General features: G+C 55.5%; 2 protein-coding genes across 5 annotated transcripts; both read right to left on the reverse strand.

The window, feature by feature from the left end:
• Positions 1 to 1680: 1680 nt before the first annotated feature.
• Positions 1681 to 4963, reverse strand: TSTD1 (thiosulfate sulfurtransferase like domain containing 1). The gene is given in 7 exon segments (XM_066254482.1): positions 1681 to 1732; positions 1827 to 2007; positions 2876 to 2950; positions 2953 to 2997; positions 3222 to 3295; positions 3409 to 3428; positions 4904 to 4963. Coding segments are annotated over 7 exon segments (507 nt in total).
• USF1 (upstream transcription factor 1) lies at positions 4690 to 10234 on the reverse strand. Of its 4 annotated transcripts, none has more exons than XM_066260927.1 (11): positions 10219 to 10234; positions 8516 to 8638; positions 7722 to 7771; positions 7459 to 7574; positions 7023 to 7124; positions 6530 to 6725; positions 6230 to 6317; positions 6054 to 6112; positions 5819 to 5913; positions 5513 to 5641; positions 4690 to 5340 (listed from the first exon to the last, which is right to left on the reverse strand). In XM_066260927.1, exons 2-11 carry the CDS (start codon positions 8521 to 8523, stop codon positions 5251 to 5253), a joined length of 933 nt encoding a protein of 310 aa, XP_066117024.1. In that variant the 5' UTR covers positions 8524 to 8638; positions 10219 to 10234; the 3' UTR covers positions 4690 to 5250. The 4 variants fall into 4 exon arrangements, with proteins under 4 accessions (XP_066117024.1, XP_066117021.1, XP_066117023.1 ...); XM_066260924.1 differs by lacking the exon at positions 10219 to 10234 and adding an exon at positions 9679 to 9866; XM_066260926.1 differs by lacking the exon at positions 10219 to 10234 and adding an exon at positions 9498 to 9657.
• Positions 10235 to 10263: the final 29 nt, after the last annotated feature.

Below are 10263 nucleotides of genomic sequence, written 5' to 3' on the forward strand. Positions count from 1 at the left end.
GACTTTATTTTTTAATTTTTTTGTGGCAGAAACAGAGAGAGGGACAGATAGGAAGGGAGAGAAATGAGAAACATCAATTCTTCGTTGTGGCTCCTTAGTTGGTCATTGATTGATTTCTCATATGTGCCTTGACCTTGGGTCTTCAGCAGACCAAGTAACCCCTTGCTTGAGCCAGCAACCCTGGGATCAAGCTGGTGAGCCTTGCTCAAACCCGATGAGCCCACGCTCAGGCTGGTGATCTCGGGGTCTCGAACCTGGGTCCTCCCATCCCAGTCCTACGCTCTATCCACTGTGCCACCGCCTGGTCAGGCTTTTTTTTTTTTTTTAAGCAATTAAAATGTTGTTAAATCCAGTGTGGGATCAGGGAACAGTGTAATAAAAACTGGGACCTGTTTTTGGTGGTACAGGAGAAGCCCTCACACCTGTAATCTCTGTTGGACACATCTGTGGGGATGTCATCCATCTCTCTACCCAACAGCTGGTACTAGAAACCTGAGGTTAGAGCAAGGGTAGGCACTTTTTTTTTTTTTTTTCATTTTTAGAGAGGAGAGAGAGAGGGAGAGACAGAGACAGAGAGAGAGAAGGGGGGAGGAGCTGGAAGCATCAACTCCCATATGTGCCTTGACCAGGCAAGCCCAGGGTTTCGAACCGGCGACCTCAGCATTTCCAGGGTTTCGAACCGGCGACCTCAGCATTATCCACTGCGCCACCACAGGTCAGGCAAGGGTAGGCACTTTCTAGAAAGAACTCGATAGTAAAATGTTAGGTGCTGAAGAACATAGAGTTTGCTACAACTATTCTGCTGCTTTTGCACATAGCAGCCATAGACGTTTGATTGAATGGTCATGGCAGCAAGGCCCAATGGGGCCAGTCCACTGAGTGCTGGTCTACAGCAGTGGGTCTGGCCCCTGACTGCATATTAGAATCTCTTGAGGGGCTCACTTGGGGGTCCCAGGCCCCATCCCTGAGATTCCAAATCTGGGATTGGGGCCCAAGCTCTTTTTTTCCCCCAGGTGAGGGGATTCTGATGTGCATTCTGGACTGAAAACAGTTGTCTAAGAAAGAGAATTCCATTCTAAGGGAATTGCTAGAATCCTGTGTTGGGGGTGGGAGAGCATGGGGAGGGTACATGAATGCTGGAAGGAGAAGAACCCAGAGCTGAATTAGGTCTAAATTAAGATGAGAACTGTTTTCAATTCAGCTGACACATTAACATATCCAGTGCTTTAATTGCTTTTTTTTTTTTTTTACAGAGACAGAGAGAGGGATAGACGGGGACAGACAGACAGGAACGGAGAGATGAGAAGCATCAATTATTAGTTTTTCATTGCGCATTGCAACACCTAATTGTTCATGGATTACCTTCTCATAAGTGCCTTGACTGCGGGCCTTCAACAGACCAAGTAACCCCTTGCTCGAGCCAGCGACCTTGGGCTCAAGCTGGTGAGCTTTTGCTCAAACCAGATGAGCCCTCACTCAAGCTCGCTCAAGGTCTCGAACCTGGGTCCTCCGCAACCCAGTCCAATGCTCTATCCACTGCACCACCACCCTGTCAGGCACTTTAATTGCTCTTTATTTTATGCTTTTGCGTGCACAGCACTATATGGCCTGTGCAATCCAACAAATCAGTGTCTTCCTCACTCTTACTGAAGGGGGGGGCTTACAGCTGGCCACTTCCACCTACGCTTCTTTGTGTTTCCATTCTCTATAGGCCCCTGTGTAGTTGCGATCCCTGTGAAGACAAACAGGTGAGCACAACAGGGCTGGCAGGACCGGCAGGGAGGCAGCCCCAGTTACACCCCAGCCAGCACCTCATCTCCTCGTACCCTCTGTATCCAAGGCCCAGGGCCAGCTGCGTGGCCTGCAAGCCCCGCTTGCCAATCTGACAGAAGAAAGTGAGATTTTCATCTTCCAGCTTTGGCTTCTGGGCAGAGTATAAAGCCTGGAAGGCAGCAGGGCCCATCTGCAGAGCACTTTCCAACTCTGACAGTGGGAGGAGGAGCAGGACTGAACGGAGGGCCAAGGCAGTTTGGCAATCTCAGGTTCAGAAGCTGGGCCTGGAAAGACTGGGTCCCATGTCGAAAAAATACCCAGGAGCCCTGGCCGGTTGGCTCAGTGGTAGAGCGTCAGCCTGGCGTGCAGGAGTCCCAGGTTCGATCCCAGCCAAGGCACACAGGAGAGGCGCCCATCTGCTTCTCCACCCCTCCTCCTCTCCTTCCTCTCTGTCTCTCTCTTCCCCTTCTGCAGCCAAGGCTCAACTGGAGCAAAGTTTGCCCGGGCGCTGAGGATGGCTCTGTGGCCTCTGCCTCAGGCACTAGAATGGCTCTAGTTGAGACAGGGCAACGCCCCAGATGGGCAGAGCATCGGCCCCTGGTGGGAATGCCGGGTGGATCCCGGTCAGGCGCATGCCAGAGTCTGTCTGACTGCCTCCCCGTTTCCAGCTTCAGAAAAAATACAAAAACAAAAACAAACAAACAAAAACAAACCAGAGCCCCAAACAACACCTGGTGGCCAACCAGACCCAATCTCAAGGATAAGATACAACCCAGCCGCTTCGAGAATTCACGAGCCGCTTCCCCAGGAATGAGGACAGTAGGAAGGCCACTGGGATGCACTTGTGGGGCCGGGGGTGGGGGGTGGGGGGACACAAGTCTGGCAAGGTGGGGAAGCAGCCCCTTCCCTCTGTCACCCGGACTGGAAGGACCGGCTCCACAGATAGGCCCTGCCGCTGAACAGCCCCTCTCGAAAAAACGGGGGGTAGGGGGTGGTGGTGTGAGAATTCAGGACCCCGTACCAGGGCCTCCCTGCGCCACCTACGTGAAACCCCTCAACTGAGACAACCTGGGTCCACCACCGCCCCCTCCCAACCCCGTACCCGGGATGTTGAACGCCCCGGGGATGGTCCCTGCGGCCGCCTCCTCCCGAGATCTCACATTGATGAGCGGGGCGGGCCCGCAGCCAGGAGCTAGCGGAGTTCAGGGGGCGCGATGGTGGGCACTGAGGAGGGAACGCGTAAACCTGGAGGGGCTGGCCTGCACCTGGCGCACGGATCTCCTTACCCACAGCAAGCCCTGATCCCCACCATCCGGCTGTGTGTGGACTACAGCCACGCCCCCTCTCCGCCCCTTCCCCCACCTTCCGAACTAGGCTCCTCCCCGTGGTTCCTCGTACTCCAGGGGCCACCAGAAGGGCAAGACTTGGCTCAGGGCCCCTGCAGGTACCTGCAGCCATGGTGCGTGCTGCGACTGCGAGCGTGCAGCCAGGCCAGCTCCTCGCGTAGCCCGCAGCATCTATTCTGCCTCCGGGAGCAGACACCGGAACCGGAAACGAGGCACCGCCTCCCGCAGCACCTGTTTGAGGTGAGGCTAACCCGTGCCTGCCTTAGAAATTCTTGTGTTTTGCGAATACCCGCTGGTCTGGCCCTGATACTGACAGGGAATCAGGAGCACAGGAGCAGCATCCCACCTCAATCTAGGCCCTGTCCGCCCTGGCCGGTAGCTCAGTTGGTTAGAGCCTCCGAGGGTGAGCCAAGGATGCAGTTCATCTCCAGTCAAGGCAAGAAATAGAAGCAACCAATGAATGTGTGAGTGCGTGGAACAGTGAACGGTTGCTCCTCCCTTAGGCTCTCTCTCAAATCAATTTTTTTTTTTTTTTTTTTTTTTACAGAGACAGAGAGAGAGAGTCAGAGAGAGGGATAGACAGGGATAGACAGACAGGAATGGAGAGAGATGAGAAGCGTCAATCATCAGGGTTTTTTGTGTTTTTTTTTTGTTTTTTTTTTAATTATTATTATTTTTTATTTATTTATTCATTTTAGAGAAGAGAGACAGAGAGAAAGAGAGACAGAGAGAGAGAGAAGGGGGAGGAGCAGGAAGCATCAACTCCCATACGTGCCTTGACCAGCCAAGCCCAGGGTTTTGAACCGTTGACCTCAGCATTCCAGGTCAACGCTTTATCCACTGCGCCACCACAGGTCAGGCTGTTTTTTTTTTTTTAATCAGTTTTTCGTTGCAACACCTTAGTTGTTCATTGATTGCTTTCTCATATATGCCTTGACCGCAGGCCTTCAGCAGACCAAGTAACCCCTTGCTTGAGCCAGCAACCTTGGGTCCAAGCTGATGAGCCTTTGCTCAAACCAGATGAGCCTGCACTCAAGCTGGCAACCTCGGTGTCTCGAACCTGGGTCCTCGGCATCCCAGTCCAATGCTCAATCCACTGCGCCACCGCCTGGTCAGGCTCTCAAATCAATTTTTAAAAATAAAAATGCAATGTCCAAGGCCCTGGCTGGTTGGCTCAGTGGTAGAGTGTCGGCCTGGTGTGCAGGAGTCCCAGGTTCGATTCCCCGCCAGGGCACACAGGAGAAGCGCCCATCTGCTTCTCAACCCCTCCCCCCCCTTCCTCTCTGTCTCTCTCTTCCCCTCCCGCAGCCAGGGCTCCAAGGAGCAGGGTTGGCCTGGGCGCTGAGGATGGCTCTATGGCCTCTGCCTCAGGTGCTAGAATGGCCCCAGATGGGTAGAGCGTCCCCCCTTGGTGGGCATGCGGGTGGATCCTGGTCGGGCGCATGCGGGAGTCTGTCTGACTGCCTCCCCGTTTCCAACTTCAGAAAAATACAAAAAAAAAAAAAAAAAAAAGGCAATGTCCCCGCTCCCTTCTGCCCTAGGGCCCACAAGAGGACAGACAAGAGGCAACTGTGGCTCTGAACATTTTATCTTTAAAAAAAAAGAAAAGGGGGGAGAACATACCCACAAGGGGGAAAGCCCCACTTGGACCCCTGCCTGTGGTTCTCCCTAGACTTCTGTGTAGGCCTCAGCTGCGACCCATCTTTATCTTCCTGGGGCAGTGGCCACTGCTCCTTTACCCACTTCTGGTTGAAGTCTTTTCCCTGGCATCCTCAGGAGCACACCTGAGCTCCAGGGAAAGGGAGAACCGTGGAAGCACTAAATCCGAGGGTAGCCAGGGCCATCACCTGTCAATAGACCCTCTGCTGGCACTGTAAGCAGGCACCCAGCAAGCCCCACTTCAGTGTGTCCAGTATCCAGCATGGACACAGCGTGTGCACCGTGCAAAGGGCCCAGGGCTGCACATGGGGCTGGGCCAGGCTGTCAGTCACATCCTGTGTTTCACACCACTGCAGGCTGCTGTCCAGACATCCTCTGAACGCCTCCCAGTCTCAGGCAGTGAAGGAACGGGGCACAGGGTGAGCCTGCTGCTCCTGGGCTTTCTTCCGTTCCAGGACAAGGACACCCAAAGTCAGTTGCTGTCATTCTTGATGACCACCTCCACCCCGTGGTGCCGCAGCTGAGCTCGGAGCAGCAGGTTCTTGTTTTTGAGGTCTTCCACCTGACATGAGAAGGCAACAGTAAGGGGAACAGGAAGTCCCTGAACGCACTCCAACATCTGCTGGTCAAGGGGAAAAAAATGAAACCTGTCTACGGAAAATGAAGTACAGAGTCCCACAGGGGCTCAGCAGCTATGGGGTTCGAAGAGGGCTCCCCTGGGGCAGGGAGCTGACCTGCTGGCGAAGCACATCATTGTCCAGCTGTAGCTGGTCGAGCCCCTGCAGCTCTTCAGACAACCGGTGGTTACTCTGCCGAAGCTCCTGGATATAATCGCAGGCTTTGGACAGAATTCCGCCTTTACTCTGCAGAACAAGCCGACAAGGACTATACTATAAGATACCTGGCTTGCTTTCCAAAAGCAGTTAATACCCTGGGCCTCATTTGTCCCTAAGAAACCTCGGAGAGAAGACATGACTGCTGTGTGCACCCACTGGACACAGAGCTCAGTCCCCTGCCCACCACCAGGGTCTTTCCCTGACCTGGCCGGACTTGGTGCTCTCCATGGAGCAGTCAGGGATGATCTTGGACAGCTGCACGATCCAGTTGTTAATCTTGTCCCGGCGACGCCGCTCCACTGTGAGGACAGCGAGGACAAGGTGACTGAGCGAGAGCTCGCCACAGGCACAAGGAAAGTTGCCTGACCTCTTCCCCTCAAACATCACTGCTGTCCCCAACCCCACCAGACAGCTCCGAACTTCACACTGTGGCACCCACCTTCATTATGCTGAGCCCTGCGTTTCTCATCCCGAGTCGTCCGGGGGGCTTCGGACTTCCTGAGTGCAGCCCAGGGCAGAGCAGTGATGAAGGTCAAAAAATAAGATTGGTGTTTGGGGTAAGGAATCACACAAAATCTGGCACTCATGGTACCTGAGAAGAAACAGGTTACTCACGGGGAGTAAGGGTGGGTCCGGGGGGCAATGGAGCGCTGGCTTCCTCCCTGCAGCACATCTTGTGGGGACATCATCACGAAGAACTGACCTGTGAGAATGTAGGTTAGGTTCTGTCAGGACACAGGACTAGGGACCTTCCTCTGAAAGGGCAAACCTCCTCCTGCTGGAGGGGCAGTCCCACACTCAGTGCCCTGCCTAGGTCTCAGTGACACTGCAGGTCATGAGTAAAGGCCCACTGCCCCCCAGCATGTCCCACAGCCTACCCTACTCTGCAGCCAGCATCCTCACACAGCATCTCACCGGTGCCTGGAGGGGTGGCCTGTCCCAGCAGTGCTTCTGAGCCCTGGGTGGTAACAACAGCTGCTGTACTCCCTGACGTGGTCCCTGCTGCCCCATCTCCCACCGCAGTGCTGGGGAAGTAAGTATAATGCGTCTCAGCAGCTGTCCCCTCTGTGTCAACTGCATCATCACTGGTGAACGCACCCTGGATCACCGCCTGGAAGGGGACCAAGAGGACAGAATCCAATGAAAACAGATACTTCCCAGTAAACTGCAGGCTTCTACCCCTTGAGGGAAGGACAGAGGGAGAGAGAGAGGGAGGGAATGAGGGAAGAAGGGAGATAGGAAGGGAGGGAGGCAGGAAGGGAGGGAAGAAGGGAGGGAGAAACATCCAGAAAGGGAGAGCCTAGAGCCTGGAGACACGGTAGCGAGATGCCTCACCCCCTCCCAGTGGTTCCCTGCCTTATCTCACTCTTCAGAGCTCTAGTCCCCTCCCCCACCTATACCCCTGTACCTGAGTCATGGATTGAGTGGCAGGGTAGCCACTGATGGCACCAGTCCCCTCAGTCTGGCCATCCAGCTGTCCCTCAGACACCTGGATCACCCTATACATCACCTAGAAGAAATGAGGAAAGGGCAGAAGAGAGAACAAGAGAGTAAGTGCTAGGGCTCTAGCACCCCTGACAAAGTTTTTCCTGGATAGAGACCCAAAACAAGAGTCCTTTAGAGACACAGATCCAGCCACGCCCCTATCTGTCCCCATACAGTGTTTTCAGCACAGCCCAACCCATCCCCACCTTTACTCCAAACCTCATAATCCAACCCCCACTCCCCAACTAGTCCATACCTTCACCTCATCCTCCAAGCCAGGTCCCCACAGGACAGGTTTAATTACCTCCCTCCATCCCAACCCCAGGTAACACCTGCAGCCACCTGGCCCCCTCCCTTACCTGGCCCCCATTTTCAGTTCGGAAGACGTACTTGACGTTGGGGTCAGGGAAGGTGGCAGCTGACTGGATGCTGGCGATAGCCACGCTGGTGGGGTCCTCCCCAGTTGCCACTGCACCTGAGTTCAAGGAGCAAGGGAGAACCTGCGTGTCACTGCCTTTCTCCCCACACCCCTTTTCACTCGCCTGTCACTCTGAGGAGAAGGTGCACAGATGGCCCTCAAGGGAGGGAGAGGCCATGGGCTCACTTCTTTTCTACCTCTCACCTTCCTGGATCTGCACTGTCCCCTCTTCCGTTTCAGCTGTTTTCTGCTGCCTGTATGCAAAGGGACAAAGGGGAGAATAAGGGAAGAAGTGCATGAGAAGCTACCTGGCCCAGTAACATATGGGCCCAAACACAGTGGCATTTCCAACAGACACTAGGTTAGATTAGAATTTACTGAGTGTTTCCAATGTGCACAGACACTGAGCTAGTATGGGACAGAAACACCACTTAATATTAAGAACAGCATGACAAGCCCTGGCCGGTTGGCTCAGCGGTAGAGTGTCGGCCTGGCATGCGGGGGATCCGGGTTCGATTCCCAGCCAGGGCACATAGGAGAAGCACCCATTTGCTTCTCCACCCCCCCCTCCTTCCTCTCTGTCTCTCTCTTCCCCTCCCGCAGCCAAGGCTCCATTGGAGCAAAGATGGCCCGGGCGCTGGGGATGGCTCCTTGGCCTCTGCCCCAGGCGCTAGAGTGGCTCTGGTTGCGGCAGAGCTATGCCCCGGAGGGGCAGAGCATCGCCCCCTGGTGGGCGTGCCGGGTGGATCCCGGTAGGGTGCATGCGGGAGTCTGTCTGACTGTCTCTCCCTGTTTCCGGCTTCAGAGAAATACAAAAAAAAAAAAAAAAAAAGAACAGCATGACAAGGCAAGCAGCACTGCTTGCATTTTATAGACACAAAGCCAAATCCATATGCCAATAAGTGATTCAGAAGCGGGATGTGCAGCAAAGTCTGCAACCCCAGAGCGGTGCATGCTCCCAGGCATCCCCTCCAACCCCAGACCTTCTTCTCACTCACCCCTTCATCTCTCTGTGAGGGGGCACATCCGAGGAGCTGGTCCCTCTCTGGAAGTCTTCGTATCTCCTGGCTCACAGGCCTGCGTGCTAAGTCCTGGTAGAAGTCAGGTACTCTACAGTGACTCTAGGAAACAGAACAGCCCTCCTATGTTAGAACTTAGGCTCCATGAAGACCAGCCAGGAGCATAACCCAATTGTCTGCAGGCGACGATCGGTTTCCTCCATTCTGACGCTGAGGAATGAGCACAGTGACTGAAAAAGCAACTCCACAAAGTGTCCCTTGCTCTCCACTATCACTTCACTCCTGGTAGAGGGGATAATCGTACTGGAAGACTGATGATTCTCACAGCTATTGTGATCTGCCATGACCCGGGAATCAGGAAGGGCCATGTTTAGAACACCGCCTTCAAATGGCAGCTCCGTGGACCCTGATGGCCTCTTCCAGCTTCTCAGCCAACACAGTGAACACCAACAAATTTCTGTTCTCAAATCTAGGGAGGGGAAACCTGAAGCCCATCGCCACCAGAAAGCCCTCCCAACCATAAACACCAGACTTGGCCTTTGGGCCCCATTGTAGTAACAGGACTCTTGTTTTCTGGTGTGCACACTTAGGTCTTTTAGTTAAAGACCAAAAAAGCGCAGGTATATCATCTTCCAGCCCAAATTTATCATCTTCAACCTCATGTACCTTACTCACTAAGCCTACAACAGCAGTTACTAAAATGTTGCCATGACAACGGCAAATCAACTGAGCCTCAGCAAGAAGGGAAAAAACTCCAGGCGCAGAATTCTGAAGGAGAAGGGACAATGACTTTCCGAAGACTTCCCTGACACCCAGCCAAAGGGGCAGGAAAAAGCGCTGAGCACACAGATGCCTGGGGGGCGGGGGGGACGGGACAGCTACATAGTGCAAAGCAGTAAGATCATCCCGACGCGAAAGCGTAACTTTTCGGGAAATTCTCTATCCAGAGGGCCCCCCAAACCTTTTCCATCCAAGGAAAATCTTCAGCGTAGGAGCGTTGGAAAGCCCGGGTCCAAGGAAAATGTTCACCAAAAAAAATTTTTAAAAAAGGGAACTGAAAGCGAAACCGCGGGGAGGAAGCAGCGGTGCACGAAGGTCGCGGTCCGTAAGGGGAAGCGGCGCCGGCGGCCAGGCCCACCCACCTGCCCGTCCCGGGCGCGCGCGGGCGGTGCCAGGCGCAGGCGGTGCGCCAGGTGCGAGCGGTGCCGGGTGCGTGCGGGGCAGGGCGCCCGTATCGCCAGGCTGTCAGCCAGGGCCGTCTGCGCGGGCCGCCGCCGCGGTCACCCCGGTCTCCGCCGGGTTCCGGAAGCACCGCCCGGGCACGGGGGCGCGCGGGGCCCAGACAGGACGCGGCGGCGCGCACGCTCAGCACGGAGGCCCAAGGCCCGACTGCGCGGACACAAAAGGCGCACCGCGTAGCGCCCGGCGCCTGGGCCAGCCTCGTAGGAGGGCGCGGCGCCGCCCGCACCTCAGCGGGCGCCCGGCCCGGCCCGCGGACGGACGGGGCGGCACGATCGGCGGGCGCAGAAGGCGGAACGCGCGGGCGGGAGATAAAGAACCGGGCGCGGCCCCTCTCTCACAACAAAGGCCTCCTCCGGCACTTCCCCGGCCGCAACGGCGGGGACACAGTCGAGGCTGCCATTCTTGGCGGCCCGCCCCCTCCCGTCCCATCAGGCGCTCACCGGTCTCACCACCTCAGCCGCCGACTCTCCGGTACAGCGTTCCTC

The sequence above is a fragment of the Saccopteryx bilineata genome, chromosome 2 (genome assembly GCF_036850765.1).
Source record: "Saccopteryx bilineata isolate mSacBil1 chromosome 2, mSacBil1_pri_phased_curated, whole genome shotgun sequence".
Taxonomy (NCBI): Eukaryota; Metazoa; Chordata; class Mammalia; order Chiroptera; family Emballonuridae; genus Saccopteryx; species Saccopteryx bilineata.

Excerpts from the sequence above, each read along its gene's own strand:
- USF1 (XM_066260927.1), bottom strand. Across the intron at positions 5,914-6,053 it reads CAGGGCTCAGCATAATGAAG|TGGAGCGGCGTCGCCGGGAC; the intron begins GTGGGTGCCACA and ends CTGTCCTCACAG. Across the intron at positions 5,642-5,818 it reads AGAGCACCAAGTCCGGCCAG|AGTAAAGGCGGAATTCTGTC; the intron begins GTCAGGGAAAGA and ends CTTGTTCTGCAG.